This window comes from Cetorhinus maximus, unplaced genomic scaffold (assembly GCF_964194155.1).
Source record: "Cetorhinus maximus unplaced genomic scaffold, sCetMax3.hap1.1 HAP1_SCAFFOLD_1372, whole genome shotgun sequence".
Taxonomy (NCBI): Eukaryota; Metazoa; Chordata; class Chondrichthyes; order Lamniformes; family Cetorhinidae; genus Cetorhinus; species Cetorhinus maximus.
In genome coordinates, this window is record NW_027597313.1 from 64,346 (window position 1) to 83,998 (window position 19,653).

The window sequence follows — 19,653 nt, forward strand, 5'->3', positions numbered from 1 at the left end:
AGATGGGGGCTTTGAATTTAGTAGTAATAAGGCCACCAAGTCTTATAGGTTTTTACAAAACTAGATTAACCATTTATTAACAAGAAAAATGACTTTTTAGCACATACATATGTCTACAAATTACTGCTATAATAACTTGTAAATCCACTAATTAATATAACTCCCAGTTCCACTTTTGTTAAGGCAACAGTAAGGCACATAGATTTTATAAGACCCAGGCAAGGTGACACATGATACCCGGAACCAGTTGAATTCAAGGTCAGCTTTCTTAACTTCCGTTCTTGGTAAACAGCATCTTGAAGGCTTTCACACTTGTTAGATCTTAAAATGCCTACCCTTACACACACCCTTTGCTCCTTTATACACATTTTTCCTTTTGAATGCAAATTCCCATTGTTTCACTATGTCTTTGGACTTTACCTTTCTGATAATAAAAACATTTCACAGTACTAAGTTTTACCAGTAAACTTTGGGAAAAATAAACACACTGCTTCTAAACTGTACCTGGCTAGGTAACACATTTCACCCCCTCTTTTGAAAACAATCTAGTCTTGTTTATTTAAAAATGCAAGTGTTCCCTTGACACCGATGTTTGCGTATTTAACATTTCAAACCCAGCTCACCTTCTACCACATCAAAGCCTTCAGACCGGCTGCCTTTAATCCAATTAAGTCCCACGCACACATACACACACACACACACGTAGACACAGATGCTGTCAGACCTGCTGAGTTTTTCCAGCTATTTTTGTTTTTGTTTCAGATTTCCAGCTTCCGCAGCATTTTGCTTTTATCTTAGTGTTTAATTGACTGCCACTTCTCTTCAAGGAATGCCTACCTTGAAGAAGTACTGCTCTTCTCTCCGACAGGATTTCCGCTTGTACCCGCTTAAACAGCTTATACTTCACCTCATTTCTATTTCTCCTTAGTTTTGATGAAGAGTCATATGGACTCGAAACGCTAACTGTGTTTTCCTCTCCACAGATGCTGTCAGACCTGCTGAGTTTTTCCAGCTATTTTTGTTTTTGTTGTAGGCACAAGATACCTCGATTTTACAATAAATTCCAATAACATTATTATATCTTCCTGACAAAACCCAAGGCCCCATCTGCCCTCTCAGGTGAACCTGAAAGAGCCCAATACACTGTTTCAAAGAGGAGTTCAGCACACTGTTCTGGGCCAAATATTTATCCCTCAACCAATATCGCAAAAACAGATGATCTGGTCACTACCACGTGGCTGTTTGTGGGAGCTTGCTGTGAGTAAATTGGCTGCACTGTTTCCTACGTTGCAGCAGTGACTACACTTGAAAAAGTGCTTAATTGGCTGTAAAGCACTTTGGGACAGCCCGGGGTTGTGACGGGCGCTATATAAATGCAAGTTTTTCCTTTCTTGGTTTCTGGAAATCTATGGAGATTCCACCCACCATGTCACCCCATCACACCTCCTGGTTGACTGTGCCGTTTGAGTGTAGGCCCTTCTCTCTAATCGTTCATTTCATTTGCAATAAAGGTCACTTACAATTTCCCTATTCACCGAATCACAGAATCACAGGTTCACACAGTGCAGAAGAAGCCCTTTGACCCATCGAGTCTGTGCCGACACGTGAGAAACACCTGCCCTACCTCCCTAATCCCATTTACCAGCACTTGGCCCCATAGCCTTGAATGTGCTCATCCAGGTACTTTTTAAAGGATGTGAGGCTAACCCTCCTCCACCACCCTCTCAGGCAGCGCATTCCAGACCCTCACCACCCTCTGGGTAAAAAAAGTTTTTCCTCACATCCCCCCCTAAATCTCCTGCCCCTCATCTTGAACTTGTGTCCCCTCGTGACTGACCCTTCAACTAAGGGGAACAGCTGCTCCCTATCCACCCTGTCCATGCCCCTCATAATCTTGTAAACCTCGATCAGGTCGCCCCTCAGTCTTCTCTGCTCCAACGAAAACAACCCAAGTCTATCCCACCTCTCTTCATAACTTAAATGTTTCATCCCAGGCAACATCCTGGTGAATCTCCTCTGCACCCCCTCCAGTGCAATCACATCCTTCCTATAATGTGGCGACCAGAGCTGCGCACAGTACTCCAGCTGTGGTCTCACCAAGGTTCTATATAACTCCAACATGACCTCCCTACTTTTGTAATCAATGCCTCGATTGATAAAGGCAAGTGTCCCATATGCCTTTTTCACCACCCCACTAACATGCCTCTCCGCCTTCAGAGATCTATGGACACACACGCCAAGGTCCCTTTGTTCCTCAGAACTTCCTAGTGTCATGCCGTTCATTGAATACTTATTTGTCAAATTACTCCTTCCAAAGTGTATCACCTCACACTTTTCAGGGTTAAATTCCATCTGTCACTTATCTGCCCATTTGACCATCCCGTCTATATCTTCCTGTAGCCCAAGACACTCCACCTCACTGTTAACCACCTGCCAATCTTTGTGTCATCCGCAAACTTACTAATCCTCCCCCCGACCTAGTCATCTATGTCATTTATATAAATGACGAATAATAGGGGACCCAGCACAGATCCCTGTGGTACGCCACTGGACACTGGCTTCCAGTCACTAAGGCATCCTTCTGTCATCACCCTCTGTCTCCTACAACTAAGCCAATTTTGAATCCACCTTATCAAATTACCCTGTATCCCATGTGCATTTGCCTTCTTTATAAGTCTCCCATGTAGGAACTTGTCAAAGGCTTTGCTGAAATCCATATAAACTACATCAACTGCACTACCCTCATCTACACACCTGGTCAACTCCTCAAAAATTTCAATCAAATTTGTTAGGCATGACCTCCCTCTGACAAAGCCATGCTGACTATCCCTGATCAAACCTTGCCTCTCCAAGTGGAGATAGATGCTCTCCTTCAGAATTTTCTCCAATAGTTTCCCTACCACTGACATGAGACTCACTGGCCTGTAGTTCCCTGGCTTAGCTCTACAACCCTTCTTAAATAGCGGAACCACATTAGCTGTTCTCCAGTCCTCTGGCACCTCACCCGTGGCAAGAGAGGAATTAAAAATTTGGGTCAGAGCCCCTGCGATCTCCTCCCTTGCCTCCCTCAGCAGTCTGGGACACAAATCATCCAGACCTGGCGATTTGTCCACTTTTAAGCCTGCCAACACCTCCAATAACTTGTCACTCCCTATATCAATTTGCTCAAGAACCTCACAGTCTCTCCCCCCGAGTTCCATACCTTCATCCTCATTCTCTTGGGTGAAGACGGATGTGAATTGCTGACTTAGAGTGGCACAGTTAATAATTGTCTGATAAAATCCTTTCCTTTGAGTTTATAGGTGTAAAATTTCCTCACTGTTTTTTGTTCTTTCATGGGGTGAAGGCATCAATGATATGGCCAGCATTGCCCACCCCTAATTGCCCTTGGAACTTATTGGTTTTCTAGGCCATTGCAGAGGGGCAGTTAAGAGTCAACTACATTGCTGTGGGTCTGGAGTCACATGTAGGCCAGACCGGGTAAAGACGGCAGATTTCCTTCCCGAAAGGGGCATTAGTGAACCAGATGGGTTTTTACAACAACCAGTGATGGTTTCACGGTCACCATTACTGAGACTAGCTTTCAATTCTATGTTTTATTAATTGAATTTAAATTCCACCAGTTGCTGTGGGGAGATTTGAACCCAGGTTCTCAGAGCATTAGCCTGGTGCCTGCTAAGTTACTAGCCCAGGAACATTACCACGACACCACCATCGCCCCAGCACCACTCTTCAATAATCTGGGTCGCAATCGATCTGAGGTTTACAATCCGATCGATGCCAAGAGGGGAGACCTATCAGGAAAGATTGGACAGGCTGGGACTCTATCCCCTAGAAAAGAACTTTCTCCTGAATTCCCTGCTGAATGTAAGAAATAGGAGCGGGAGGAGGCCATTCAGCCCCTCGAGCCTGCTCCCCCATTTAATAAGATCATCGCTGACCTCCAACCACCCCACCCCACTACCGACCACCCTTGACCTCCTTGTAAATCAAAGGTCTGTCTCACTCAGTCTTGGGAGAGATTCAATGGCCCAGCCCCCATTGCTCACTGAGGAAGTGAATTCTACCATAGCGACCCTCTGAGATGAGAAATTCCCCCCTCGTCTCCGTCTTAAATGGGGGGGCCCCTTATTTTGAAACCATGCCCCCCAGTTCCAGATTCCCCCACCCCCCCAACAACAAGGGGAAACGCCCTCTCAGCATCTACCCTGTCAAGGCCCCTCGGAATCTGATAGGCCTCAATAAGACCACCTCCCATTCCTCTAAACTCCAAGGAGTACAGGCCCAACCTGCTTGACCCGTTCTGCATAAGACAATCCCCTGCATCCCAGGAATCAGCCAGGTCAACCTTCTCTGAACCTTCCAGTGCAATGCTGGGTTTATTAGCAAGAGCCTTACATTCATGGTCCTAGTTTGGGTTTCCCACACAAGTGGAAACATCTTCTCTGCGTCTACGCTTATCATGAGCTTAAAAGACCCAGTTTAGAAAAGTGGTCCATATTAGCAGGGTTAAGTTGAAGGAAGGAGCGGGAAAATGTGGATTTTGTGGGGTTAGGAAGGTGGGGTGGGGTGGTGGTGGTGGGGGTGGTGAGAGTTGGTTTTCGAGAGGCAGACAAGCCAATGAACAACGAGATAAAGGAAACCCTTAGGCGTGTCTTCGAACTTCAAACTCCTGTTGGGACAAAGGGTCATGGGGGTCAAGCTAGAAGTAGGTTGAGCCCAAGGTTGGCATCCCACAGGCCTTGGTCCACTGTAGGAAGGGAGTGCTTGCTAGGACAATGAAGGACAAACCCTAAGAGCTACTTAAGAGACAGTTAGACTCAATGTTGGGGATCCTTTCGATGGAGGAACTAAAATGGCCAAGCGACCTCCAGTTTGGCCAAGGTTCATGAGACACCAGCTCTGGTTTTTATCCAAGGTCCCTTTGTCCGGTGGCCGTGGTTTAGTTGAGCGGGTCTCATGCAGAATTGGTGAATGGCTACATTACAGAAGGAGGCCATTCAGCCTACCCTATCCTTGCCAGCTATCTGTCGGTAGAATGCTGGTAGCTGCCCTAGACATCGTCCTCAGTGCCCCTAAAGCGAGAGGAAGCAAAGTTAACCCCTGACCCCCAATCCACTATCCTGAGTGCTTGGCTGTCACCGGCGGGGTGGCAGGGGGAGTGGTGGGGGGTGGGGTGTGGTGGTTGGAAGCGGTGGGGGGGGGTGGTGCAGGGCAAGGCCAGCAGAGGAGGGGGCAAATATTCAGGGTGGTTGGGGGAAGGAAAGGGGGATAAGCCAGTTTGGACCTAAACTAGATAGAAAACAAAAAAGGAGTCCCTGGAAGCCACTATAAGCATGGAAATGAGACTGGGAGGGGAGAAGGGGTAAGGGGGGGTGTAGCGCCAACCTGGACGAAGCAGACACTTCCAGGAATTCCAAGTGAGTCTCTATCTCCTCACCTTCATTCCCAAGGCCGACGGATGTCAAGGTGGGTCTGTATTTCCTTCTGACCATCCCCGGGGCCTGTGATTAGTTTTTACCATCTCGGCCTGGAAGTGACTGGGTCTCCTGACCAATTAGACAAAGTGAAGATAACATGATTCCTCTTTCAGGGATGGTGGACCCATCTCATCTGGACTGGCTTCTGCCCTTGGCCGCAGTATCCACTCTCCTGATGGTCTTTCTCTGTACGTTTTTGATCTACATCCTGGTGAGGAAAAAGAACAAAGGTAAACCAAAGCTCACTTTTCTACTTACGTTGAGATTATTTTACATTGGTTTTTCTTTCATAAATCTTCAGTGTTCCTTAAAGGTCACAGACAGGGATGCTGGGAGTAAATCTCATTCTCAAGTCAAGCACCCAGAGTCTGCCAGTTCAATTCCAAGATGGGTAAAAGAGGGAGTAAAACACACTGTCCCCATCGAACACCCCCAGGACAGGTACAGCACGGGGTTAGATACAGAGTAAAGCTCCCTCTACACTGTCCCCATCAAACACTCCCAGGACAGGTACAGCACGGGGTTAGATACAGAGTAAAGCTCCCTCTACACTGTCCCCATCAAACACTCCCAGGACAGGTACAGCACGGGGTTAGATACAGAGTAAAGCTCCCTCTACACTGTCCCCATCAAACACTCCCAGGACAGGTACAGCACGGGGTTAGATACAGAGTAAAGCTCCCTCTACACTGTCTCCATCAAACACTCCCAGGACAGGTACAGCATGGGGTTAGATACAGAGTAAAGCTCCCTCTACACTGTCCCCATCAAACACTCCCAGGACAGGTACAGCACGGGGTTAGATACAGAGTAAAGCTCCCTCTACACTGTCCCCATCAAACACTCCCAGGACAGGTACAGCACGGGGTTAGATACAGAGTAAAGCTCCCTCTACACTGTCCCCATCAAACACTCCCAGGACAGGTACAGCACGGGGTTAGATACAGAGTAAAGCTCCCTCTACACCGTCCCCATCAAATGCTCCCAGGACAGGTACAGCACGGGGTTAGATACAGGGTAAATCTCCCTCTACACCGTCCCCATCAAACACTCCCAGGGCAGGTACAGCATGGGGTTAGATACAGAGTAAATCTCCCTCAACACCGTCCCCATCAAACACTCCCAGGGCAGGTACAGCACGGGGTTAGATACAGAGTAAAGCTCCCTCTACACCGTCCCCATCAAACACTCCCAGGACAGATACAGCACGGGGTTAGATACAGAGTAAAGCTCCCTCTACACTGTCCCCATTAAACACTCCCAGGACACATACAGCACGGGGTTAGATACAGAGTAAAGCTCCCTCTACACCGTCCCCATCAAACACTCCCAGGACAGGTACAGCACGGGGTTAGATACAGAGTAAAGCTCCCTCTACACCGTCCCCATCAAACACTCCCAGGACAGGTACAGCATGGGGTTAGATACAGAGTAAATCTCCCTCTACACCGTCCCCATCATACACTCCCAGGACAGGTACAGCACGGGGTTAGATACAGAGTAAAGCTCCCTCTACACTGTCCCCATCAAACACTCCCAGGGCAGGTACAGCACGGAGTTAGATACAGGGTAAATCTCCCTCTACACCGTCCCCATCAAACACTCCCAGGGCAGGTACAGCATGGGGTTAGATACAGAGTAAAGCTCCCTCAACACCGTCCCCATCAAACACTCCCAGGGCAGGTACAGCACGGGGTTAGATACAGAGTAAAGCTCCCTCTACACTGTCCCCATCAAACACTCCCAGGGCAGGTACAGCACAGGTTAGATACAGAGTAAAGCTCCCTCTACACTGTCCCCATCAAACACTCCCAGGACAGGTACAGCACGGGGTTAGATACAGAGTAAAGCTCCCTCTACACTGTCCCCATTCAAACAGGGTTAGATACAGAGCAAAGCTCCCTCTACACTGTCCCCATCAAACACTCCCAGGGCAGGTCCAAATGTGGACAACAGAGCTGAACTCCCGAGGTGAGGTGAAAGTGACCACCCTTGACATCAAGGCAGCATTTGACCGAGTGTGGCATCAAGGAGCTCGAGCAAAACTGGAGTCAATGGGAATCAGGGGGAAAACTCTCCGCTGGTTGGAGTCATACCTAGCACAAAGGCAGTTGGTTGTGGTTGTTGGAGGTCGATCATCTCTGTTCCAGGACATCACTGCAGGAGTTCCTCAGGGTAGTGTCCTCGGCCCAACCATCTTCAGCTGCTTCATCAATGACCTTCCTTGCATCATAAGGTCTGAAGTGGGGATGTTCGTTGATGATTGCACAATGTTCAGCACCATTCGTGACTCCTCAGATACTGAAGCAGTCCATGTCCAAATGCAGCAAGACCTGGACAATATCCAGGCTTGGGCTGACAAGTGGCAAGTAACATTCGTGCCACACAAGTGCCAGGCAATGACCATCTCCAACAAGAGAGAATGTAACTATCACCCCCTGGCATTCAATAATATTAGCATTGCTGAATCCCCGACTATCAACATCCTGGACGTTACCATTGACCAGAAACTGAATTGGACGAGCCACATAACCACTGTGTCTAGAAGAGCAGGTCAGAGATTGGTAATTCTGCGGAGAGCAACTCACCTCCTGACTCCCCAAAGCCTGTCCACCATCTACAAGGCACAAGTCAGGAGTGTGATGGAATACTCCCCACTTGCTTGGATGAGTGCAGCTCCCACAACACTCAAGGCATCACCTAGGACAAAGCAGCCCCACTTAATTGGAACCCCATCCAAAAATATTCACTCCCTCCACCACTGACTCACAGTAGCAGCAGTGTGTACCATCTACAAGATGTATTACAGGAATTCACCAAGGCTTCTTAGACAGCACCTTCCAAACCCACGATCTCTACCACCTAGAAGGACAAGGGCAACAGATACATGGGAACACCATCACCTGGAAGTTCCCCTCCAAGCCACTCACCATTCTGACTTGGAAATATATCGATGTTCCTTCACTGTGGCTGGGTCAAAATCCTGGAACTCCCACCCTAACAGCACGGTGGGTGTACCTACACCACATGGACTACAGCGGTTGAAGAAGGCAGCTCACCACCACCTTTTCAAGTTCATTTATTGCACATCCCAATTAGGGATGGGCAATAAATGCTGGCCTAGCCAATGATGCCCACATCCCATGAATTAATAAAAATAATTGTATATCAACAGGTTAGATACAGAGTAAAGCTCCCTCTACACTGTCCCCATCAAACACTCCCAGGACAGGTACAGCACGGGGTTAGATACAGAGTAAAGCTCCCTCTACACTGTCCCCATCAAACACTCCCAGGGCAGGTACAGCACGGGGTTAGATACAGAGTAAAGCTCCCTCTACACTGTCCCCATCGAACACTCCCAGGGCAGGTACAGCACGGGGTTAGATACAGAGTAAAGCTCCCTCTACACTGTCCCCATCGAACACTCCCAGGACAGGTACAGCACGGGGTTAGATACAGAGTAAAGCTCCCTCTACACTGTCCCCATCAAACACTCCCAGGGCAGGTACAGCATGGGATTAGATACAGAGTAAAGCTCCCTCTACACTGTCCCCATCAAACACTCCCAGGGCATGTACAGCATGGGATTAGATACAGAGTAAAGCTCCCTCCAAACTGTCCCCATCAAACTCTCCCAGGACAGGTACAGCACAGGTTAGATACAGAGCAAAGCTCCCTCTACACTGTCCCCATCAAACACTCCCAGGACAGGTACAGCACGGGGTTAGATACAGAGTAAAGCTCCCTCTACACTGTCCCCATCAAACACTCCCAGGACAGGTACAGCACGGGGTTAGATACAGAGTAAAGCTCCCTCTACACTGTCCCCATCAAACACTCCCAGGACAGGTACAGCACGGGGTTAGATACAGAGTAAAGCTCCCTCTACACTGTCCCCATCAAACACTCCCAGGACAGGTACAGCACGGGGTTAGATACAGAGTAAAGCTCCCTCTACACTGTCCCCATCAAACACTCCCAGGACAGACAATTGCAGAACAGAAGATTACACGATAGACTAAAGCGCATGGGGCACTGCAGGACAGTAAATTGTTGGGTGGAGTCCATGATATGCGAGAGTTAGCCTGGGCTGTGGGGGAGATTAAATGACTGGGCCCCGCCAGTTCCAGGGCCGTTGGGCAATGGAAGGAATAGTGTTGGTCTGCCAAGTTCCTCTCGGCACGCTTCTGAGGCCAATGTGATCGCCAGTTCAATAACTGGGAGACTGAAACATTGTCTGCCACTCACACGCGTGTGCACTCAGCGCTGTTACTGGTGAACACATTTCTTCTTCATTCTTGTAAACGGGTCGCTTCCTGGATACTAAGAACTGGAAGTTGCCAGGTTATAGTAAGTTCCTATTTTCACTGGAAGATATGCATTGGGATGTCCTCAAGTCATGAAAGGTGCTTTAATTCGGCCTCCCTGAACTGTGACACGCACAAGCTCAATTAGGGCAGAAAGCTGCTTTTATTGCACCTCCTCCACCACATCCTGTTTTTGCCCTTGAGCTGATCGAGGATCACTCACCAGTCAACAGGAGCTAGTGACCCGACAAACAGTTCAATGCCACCCTCTCCGCTCCACCTTTTCTGCCCCCTTTCATTCGCCCCACTGCCATCCCAGCCGGGCACCTTTCAGCTGCGAAGCCTTTGGGGTCGAGTTCCGGAAGAGCTGTTCGACCTTGGGAGCCGGATCCCGTTCTCGCTCCAGTTTGTGCATGGTATGAAGGTCCAGGCTGCCTTCTTCACTTTGAGGCACTGAGCCCACTTTGACGCATTCTACAAAGGGACCAGAATCATCGACAACACTCCTGAAGGTCCCAACGCAAGCAACTGAAGCATAAGAGACACTTTAGTCATTCTCATACCCAGAGCGGATTGCTTCCCAGCCCTTGTATGTGCCATGCACGCTATGCTGGGTCAGGTGGTGAGTGAAGAGTGGTACTGGGTCAAGCTTTGCCCATGCTCACCACGCCCGGTGCGTTGGGTTAACGGGGACCCTGAAACTGGTGGCGGGCTGGGAGGCGGGGGAAGAGCACGTGGAAAAATAAAGGGGGAGGGTGCAGGAGTTGCTTGGGGACATCTCCCTGATGGAGTCCCACCTCCGAGGAAGTTTGCCTGTGACAAATCAGAGGGGGTGCCATAGAAGCCAGAGACCCCTTGACCAAAAGGTGGGGCCAGGGGCAAGGACGGTCTCTCCCGGTGGATCGTCGGGAGGGGTCTGCCTGCTTGGCCCCTCTGAATGGGCCAGCAGCACCCAGAACCCGCTGCTTTTTAATAGACAGCATGCCTGGAGGTGGCCAATTAGGAGGCCATCTCCCGGAAAACTGACAGAGGCTGGTTTGCATCCAGGGAGTTGGGATAGAGCCAAATTAGAATTGAGGAAATCTCCAGGAACTCTTAATAGCACATTTTCAACTTAGCATGTTTGTCAGTTACGGGGTTTACCCGAATTGCGTTGCCTCCATTTTCCTTTTAGCGTGGTCACTGCGCTAGGAAACACGTTGCATCCACGCAAGCTCGGTCTGTGTATTTTAAACACCCTCCCGCTGAGCTTGTCACCCGTCCCAACCGCCCTTCGCTCCCTCCACTCCCCCTCTCTCTCGCCGCTTCCCTGTCCCAGGGAGGGTTCTGGAGAGTGGAGTCGAGAGGGAGGGGAGGAGCAGGGAGGAGCGAGCAAGGCAGTGACAGGGATAGGGCAAGAGAGGTGGCGAGCGGGTCAAGAGAGGCACAGGAGGCCGTTTAAGTGGGAGGGGGGGGCGGAGTTGAAAGGAATGTAGTGGTGGTAGGGGACGGGATAGCGAGGGGGATTGACACTGTTCTCTGTAGCAAAAAGCGAGAGTCCAGATTGGCTGTGTTGCCTGCCCGGTGCCAAGGTTTGGGGCATCTGCTCAGGGCTGGGGAGAAACTTGCAGTGGGAGTGGGGAGGATCCATTTGTCCTGGTCCATGTAGGTAAAGACGTTGGAAGAACTAAGAATGAGGCTCTGCATAGAGAATATGAGGAACTAGGTACTAAATTGAAAAGGAGAAACTCAAAAGTTTGTCATCTGTGGATCGTTTCCTGAGCTGGGTGCAAATTGGCATAGGGCGCTTAAAATTAGAGGGAGGAACAATTGGCTCAAAGGCTGGTGGGGGGGGAAGTGGGTTCCAGTTTGTGGGGCACTGGCACCAGTGGTGGGGAAAGTGGGGGCTGTATCGTTGGGAGGGTTTACATCTGAACTGTGCTGGGACCGGTGATCTTGTGAACTGCACACCGAGGGAAGTAGGGAGGGTTTTAAACTAAATAGCGGGGGCAAGAGATCAAATGTGGAAAGATTTGGTATATCAAAGAGTAGAGACAAGGTAAGAGAGGGAAATAGTAATAAGGGAAATGAGGGTCAGAGAATGGCAGGAAGGGACAGAGAGAGAGGAAACCTAAGAACGCACCAAGGATCAAGACTAGATGTTACAAATATAACAAAAAGACAAAACTAAAGGCACTTAGCATTCATAACAAAATAAACAACTTGATAGCATAGATTGAAGTAAATAAATATGATCTGATGGCCAGTACAGAGATGTGGCTGCAGGATGACAAGGATTGGGTCCTGAATATTGAGGGATATATGGCATTGAAGAATAATAAGAAGCTGGGTAAAAGTGGAGGGGCAGCACTTATATTGGGGGATGGCATTTGTGCAATTGTTAGAGATGACCTTGGTACAGGAGATGAGGGTGTAGAATCGGTTTGTGTGGAGATGAGGGATAGTAGGGGAAAGTAGTCACTAGTGGGAGTGGTCTACAGGCCCTGACAGTAACCACAATGTAGGACAAAGTATACAAGGAGAAATATTGGGTGCTTGTGATAAAGGGACGGCAATAATCATGGGCGATTTTGATCTACGTATAAATGGAAAAAAATCCGATTGGTAGAAATAGCCTGGATGAGGAGTTCATAGAATGTTTTTGAGACAGTTTCTTAGAGCAGCACATTCTGGAACCAACCAGAGAGTGGGTTATGTTAGACTTGGTATTGTGTAACGTGACAGGATTAACTAATGACCTCAGAGTAAAGGCACCCCTCAGTAGCAGCGGACACAACATGATCAAATTTTACATCCAGTACGAAAGGGAGAAGAGTGGGTCTGAGACTAGTATCTTAAACTTAAATAAGGGCAACTATGTGGGGCATGAAAGCTAAGCTCGCTGAAGTGAACTGGGACACTAGGCGAGGGGATAGATCAATAGAGTAGCAGGGGCAGACATTTAAGGGGACTTTTCAGAATACTCAGAATAAACTATAAAGAAAAATGCTAAAGGGAGGGCCCACTATCCGGTTAACTAAAAAAGTTAAGGAAAGCATCAAACTTAAGGCAAAAGCACACAACTGTGAAAAGGTGAGTGGCAGGTCAGGTGATTGGTCAGGATATAAAGAACGACAGAGAATGACTGAAAGGTTAATCAGGAGAAAGAAACTCAAATATGAGAGGAAGCTGGTTAGAAATGTAAAAAGGGATAGCAAGAGATTCTACAGGCATTTAAAAAGGAAAAGAGTAAGGAAAGTGAATGTTGGTCCTCCAGAGAGTGACAGTGGGGAGTTAATAGTAGATAATAAGGAAATGGCGGAGGGAACTAACAAATATTTTGCTCCCGTCTTCATTATAGAAAATACAAACAAACCATTCCAGTAATAGCTGTAAATCGGGAGGTGGAGAGGGAGAGAGGAACTTGGTGAAATTACAATCACGAGGGCAGTGGTACTGAGTAAACTGATGGAGCTGGGGGCTGACAAGTCTCCAGGTCCAGATGGACTTCATCCTAGGGTTTTAAAAGAGGCGGTTAATGATGTAGTCGATGTGCCGGTGCTAATTTTCCAAACTTCGCTAGGTTCTGGAAAGGTTCCATCAGACTGGAAAGGTGAAAATATAATCCCTCTATTCAAGAAGGGAACTAAAGATCCAGTTAGCTTGGTGTCTGTTGTGGAGAAGATGTTCTTACTGAATGGCAGAGCAGGCTCGAGCGGCCAAATAGCCGACCTCTGCTCCTAGTTTGTATGTTCGTATGTTCGTATGACTGTGTGGGTACGAGTGTGCATTTACATGCGTGTGAAAAATGAGAGACTTGCATTTATGCAGCGCTTTTCATGACCACTGAACATCCCAAACTATTTTACAGCCTGTTAAGTACTTTGTGAAGTGTCAACACTGTTGTTATGTAGGAAACGTGGTAGCCAATTTGTACACAGCAAGATCCCACCATCAGTAATGTGATAATGACCTCGTCATCGTTTTTCTTTGTTATATTGGTCCGGGGGTGGGGGGAATATTGGCCGAGGATAACCCCTGGGTGTTCTTCTTCAAGATAGTGTCACGGGATCTTTTACATCCACCTGAGCAGGCAGGTGGGGCCCTCGTTTTAATGGCTCATCTGGACAACGGCACCTCTGACAGTGCCGCACTCCCCCTGTACCGCACTGGGAGAGTCAGCCCCACTCTGTGTGCTCAGGGCCGGGAGTGGGATTTGAATCCCGAATCTCGGGGATTGAAAATGGGTCCTACCCACTGAGCCACAGCTGACGTAAGGGAGAGACGTGATGGAGCGGGGGGGGTGGGGGTTGGGCAGGAAAGAGGGAGGGTGGAGGAGAAGGAGGGGTGCGGAAGAGGGAGAGGGGAGTTGAGTTAGTGCCCTCCTCCCACCCCAGCGCTCGATTGAACTGCCCTCTCGCCAGCCTTCAACCAGAGGGAGTGTTAAAATGGCGAATAATCAAAATGGAACCTCTCTCGACACCGAAACCATTTGCAAACGTTAAAAGGATTGAGAGTTTCTCCGGGCTCCTCGATTAAAAACACACGACACTCCGGGGCCTCACAGCTATTTATTGCTAAAGGTTATAAGTTCAAGTCTCCAGCGACTTCATGTGAGCCAACCGACGAGGGAGTGCTGCACTGTCAGAGGTACCGCCTCTCGGCTGAGACTTCAAACCAGGACTCTCGCGTGGATGTAAGACACCCCGCGGGGACTTTTACAAGCAGGGTGTTTGGGGGTTCTCTCCCCCCCACCCCCACTGTTGTTTTGGGGCAACATTTCCCCATCCCCTCATCCACCAAGAAACCATAACGCAGGCCACAACCGCTTTCCTGTCGCTGGGATCTTGCTGTGCGCGATCTGGTTTCCGGAGCCTGCGCCTGGGCCGCGTGCGTTCAATGCCCCGGCCTCACAGCCGTAATCTTTCCCGGCAGGTCAAGCTCGGGACAAATCACCTGGACAAGTCATTCAGAACCGGTGGGATCCCGTATCCGATGATCAGGTGGGTGAACCCCAGTTTACAGAACTTCCTCCTCCCCAGTGCCCCCCTTCCTCCCCAATGCCCCCACCCCGGAAAACACCCAGTCAACACAGGCACTGAGCCCCACAGAGCAGGAGGAGCTGGGGGACTACAGTCACGGGGAGAGACTGGAGAAGCCACGAGGGTTTCCCCCTCGGGAGTGGAGGAGGTTAAAGGGGGGAGATTTAATCGAGGGGCTCGGAATCACATGAGGGGCTTTTACAGAGTGAATGAGGCGAAACTGTTTCCAGTGGCAGGAGGGTCCTGGTGGCCAGAGAAATGGCCAAAGAGCCGGAGGGGGAGATGAGGGAAAGTCACTTTTCAGGCGGTGAGTTGTTGGGATCTGGAAGGCGCTGCCTGAGAGGCTGGTGGAAGCAGATTCAACAGGGACTTTCAAAAGGGGGGAATTGGATAAACACTGGAACAGGAAGAAATAATCGCACGACAATGGGGAAAGAATCGGGGCACCCGCCGGATAGCTCTTTCTTTCAAAGGGCCGGCACAAGCATGATGGGCTGAATGGCCTCCTGCGACTAGACCCGATCATTCTCTCCATGTGCGATTCAAGCTGTGCCCCGGAGCTCAGCGACGGGAAGAGGCCTGTCGCCGAGGCGAGGGAGGGGACCGAGGGAGGGTGGAAGGCAGGAGAAGGCTCAGCTGTGAGGCACGCTGCAGTTGAATAGCCTCGGCCCGCACCCGACCAACGGTGAGGTGCACGGGGGATGCCCCGTCTTCACCGAGTGACTCGGTGCCTCGAACCCTGGGCTGGTCCTGACGCTTCCCGCCCCCCCATCACTCAGGCTGCAAACCAGTTCAGTGACGGGCGAGATTGGGGTTCGAGAGGTACCACAGCCCTGGCCCCTGCTTGTGCCAGACCCCTTCCTTACGAGCTCCGAGCTTCACTGGGCTGAGTTACTGTAGCTGCAACTGCAGTTTAGGAAAATCCTGAAAGGGCGGGTGTAGTGAGAGTGGCTCACCGCCTGGCAAAAAAAACCCTGTGACTGGAACCAAACCTGGGAACTGCTCATCGGTGAATCCAGCACACAACGTTGGGTACCTCTTCATCTCAGAGACATCTGTACACTGACTGGGGTCCCTCAGTCTCTCTCTCTCTCTCTCAGGGAGATATCTGCACACTGACTGGGGTCCCTCAGTCTCTCTCTCTCTCTCAGGGAGATATCTGTACACTGTCAGGTGTCTCTCAGTCCACTCTCTCTCAGGGAGATAACTGTAAACTGACTGGTGTCTCTCAGTTCCCTCTCTCTCAGGGAGATATCTGTACACTGTCTGGTGTCTCTCAGTCCACTTGCTCTCAGGGAGATATCTGTACACTGACTGGTGTCTCTCAGTCTCCTCTCTCTCTCAGGGAGATATCTGTACACTGACTGGTGTCTCTCAGTCCCCTCTCTCTCTCAGGGAGATATCTGTACACTGACTGGCGTCTCTCAGTCCCCTCTCTCTCAGGGAGATATCTGTACACTGACTGGTGTCTCTCAGTCCCTCTCTCTCAGGGAGATATCTGTACACTGACTGGTGTCTCTCAGTCCCCTCTCTCTCAGGGAGATATCTGTACACTGACTGGTGTCTCTCAGTCCCTCTCTCTCAGGGAGATATCTGTACACTGACTGGTGTCTCTCAGTCCCCTCTCTCTCAGGGAGATATCTGTACACTGACTGGTGTCTCTCAGTCCCCTCTCTCTCAGGGAGATATCTGTACACTGACTGGTGTCTCTCAGTCCCTCTCTCTCAGGGAGATATCTGTACACTGACTGGTGTCTCTTAGTCCTCCTCTCTCAGGGAGATATCTGTACACTGACTGGTGTCTCTCAGTCCCCTCTCTCTCAGGGAGATATCTGTACACTGACTGGTGTCTCTCAGTCACTCTCTCTCAGGGAGATATCTGTACACTGTCTGGTGTCTCTCAGTCCCTCTCTCTCTCAGGGAGATATCTGTACACTGACTGGTGTCTCTCAGTCCCCTCTCTCTCTCAGGGAGATATCTGTACACTGACTGGTGTCACTCAGTTCCCACTCTCTCAAGGAGATAACTGCGCACTGACTGGCGTTTCTCAGTCTTTGCTCTCTCAGGGAGATATCTGTATACTAACTGGTGCCTGTTGTATATATTATATCGCAGATTTATGCAGAGATGGCACTAGTTTCTATGTGTAACAGGTTTGATTCACAGTGCTTTGAAATGTCTGCTCCATGCTTCTAGCTCAAGCTTCCAGCTCTTTCTACAGTTTGTTTGCTTTTCTCTGAGTCCATACCCCGACTTAACCAACCAAGCACAGTGAGCACCAGTAGTAAACAGTCTCACATAATCGAGCACAAAACAACACAGTGTAGTTTTGTTCACAGATCCGCTGTATTTATATTATCTTTTCCCTTGTTCAGGACTCACCCGGAGTGGTGTATTCAATGGTGCAAGCTCCTACGTCAGGTCTCCACCAGCAACAGAGTGAGGAGGGGGCTTACGCTGAAATCAGCCTGCCTGAGCTGGGCCGCCCCCCAAGTGAATGGGTCAGGACGGAGTACGCCGTGGTTCATCGATAATGGGAGCAGGAACCCAGGCCAGCACCAGGGTCCGAGCTTCCGAGAGAGCCCAGGGAGAATCCGCGCTCCGGTTGGGCTGGGCTACGCCAGCCCTCTGTGGTCGAAAAGATAGAGCTTGAAAAGGGGAAGGCCCGACCACATCAGGAAGCAACAGGAAAGACTTGCATTTATATAGCGCCTTTTATAACCTCAGGACGTCCCCAGACCATTCGCAGCCAAGGAATTAGGTTTTTTTTTTCCTGAAGTGTGGCGACTGTTGTAATGTACGAAACATGGCAGCCAAATTGCGCACAGCAAGATCCCACAAACAGCAACGTGATAATGACCCAGAACATCTGTTTGTGCGATGTTGATTGTAGCATAAATATTGGCCCCAGGACAACAGGGTGAAGTACCACCACACCCCCCCCCCCCGCCTTCCCCAACCCGCTCTCCTTCGAAATGGTGGCCGCGGGATCTTTTACATCCACCTGAGGGGGCAGGCTTCTGAGGAGTGGAGGGGAGGATGATGCTGTCACCTTGGGAAAGGAGGGGACCCCACGCAATTCTCAACCTGACATGCCGTTCCAATCATCACTCTGATCATCACTCTGCACTCTGACCCTCAGAGCTAGGGGAACACAGCTGGCCACCATGGAGGCTACCCCCTATTTTGGCCCTGGGGTGTGGGGGTTGTGGGGGAAGGGAAGGGCCGGTAGCCAAGTGGGGGAGAACATTCTCAATGGAATTGAAATAAATTTGGCACTGGCACTAAGTTTCCTTGCTTCTTGCTCCTGTTTAGTGGGTTGATCTGTCTCTCCTTTTAACATTGTGTTCCTCCTGCAGTCGATAATTGATCAGGACCTTAACTATTATCGGGGCATTTCAGGAAAGGGTCTAAGACGACAACTCATACCCAGATCGCGGGTTGCACCAAGGCTCAGAGCTCAGGACTGACAAAGGCCCAGAATTCAGGCTGCATCGAGGCTCAGAGCTCAGAACTGACAAAGGCCTAGAATTCAGGCTCAATGGAGGCCCGGAACTCAGGCTGCACCAAGATCCAGAGCTCAGGCTCAATAAAGGCCCAGAGCTCAGGCTCGACAAAAGCCAAAATCTGAGGCTCAAGGCCCAGAGCTCAGGCTCCACCACGGCCCAGAACTCAGGCTGCAAGGCCCAGAGCTCAGGCTGCAAGGCCCAGAGCTCAGGCCACACCAAGGCCCAGAACTCAGGCTCCACCATGGCCCAGAACTCAGGCTCCACCAAGGCCCAGAACTCAGCCTGCAAGGCCCAGAATTCAGGCTCAACAAAGGCCCAGAGCCCAGGCTCCACCAAGGCCCAGAACTCAGGCTCAACAAAGTCCCAAAACTCAGGCTGCAAGGTGCTGAGTTCAGGCTGCACCAAGGCCCAGGGCTCAGGCTGTTTAAGGCCCAGGACTCAGGCTCAAGGACCAGAACTCAATCAGCCTGCAAGGCCCAGAGCTCAGGCCGCACAAAGGCCTATAGCTTAGGTCACAAAAATGCCTAAAACTCAGGTTAAACAAAAGACCAGCAAGCACGACGCTTATGAGACCAAATTTGTTCACCAACGGAAGACGACCGTGCCTTCACTGCGAAGTCGATTTTCTGGCCTCCCAGTGTTGTTGAGGAGGTGGAGGAGCAGGGAAGCACTGTTCCTGTTCCTTTGTCCCTAACAAACCTCGTCCTCTGTTCTGATACTGTGGCGCAGGCCTCACCAGGGTGCACAGGAACAGGGGGTCCCAGGTAAGATCGCTGCCCTGGTCCTCACCCTTCCTGAAGCCACATCCATTAGGAATCAGGTTTGGAGTGTAAAGAGGGGGAGGATACTGGGAGCTAAATAAATGCACCAAACTCCATTTCCCATTCGACTTGACTATTCCAAAGCTCTGCCATCTTCTGCAAACCTAAAATTCTTCTGACTGTACCCTAACTTGCACCAATCAGCCATCACTCCTGGGTTTGGCTCCCAGTCCAATAGAGCTTTGACTTTAGAATCCTCATCTTCAAATCCCCCCCATGGCCTCAACCCTCCGACATCCCCCAGCTCCACAAGCCTCCAAGATCCCCACACTCCTTCAATCCTTTTTTTTTTAATATACTTGTTCATCACTGGCTAGGCCAGCATTTATTGCCCATCCCTAATTGCCCTTGTTCAAGTGTCAACCACATTGCATGTGGGGTCTGGAATCACATGTAGGACAGTAGGTTCTAAAAGGGGCACTAGTGAACCCAGATGGGGTTTTCTCCACAATCGGCAGTGGTTTCACAGTCATCGTTAAGCTTTTAAGTCCAGATTTTTACTGAATTCAAATT

The 19,653-nt window shown here is 49.9% G+C and overlaps 1 protein-coding gene across 3 annotated transcripts in view; it reads left to right on the top strand.

Moving 5' to 3' along the window:
* LOC144676126 (uncharacterized) overlaps positions 1-18,096 on the top strand; it is a 74,975-nt gene extending 56,879 nt beyond the window's left edge. For 2 of the 3 annotated variants that reach the window (XM_078536633.1, XM_078536632.1), the window contains exons 4-6: positions 5,594-5,710; positions 14,705-14,772; positions 17,186-18,096. In XM_078536633.1, coding sequence (XP_078392759.1) covers positions 5,594-5,710; positions 14,705-14,772; positions 17,186-17,344 — 344 coding nt within the window. In that variant the 3' untranslated portion in view covers positions 17,345-18,096. The remainder of the gene's footprint in view (positions 1-5,593; positions 5,711-14,704; positions 14,773-17,185) is intronic. The other variant, XM_078536634.1, reaches the window with a different exon arrangement.
* The last annotated feature ends 1,557 nt before the right edge of the window (positions 18,097-19,653 follow it).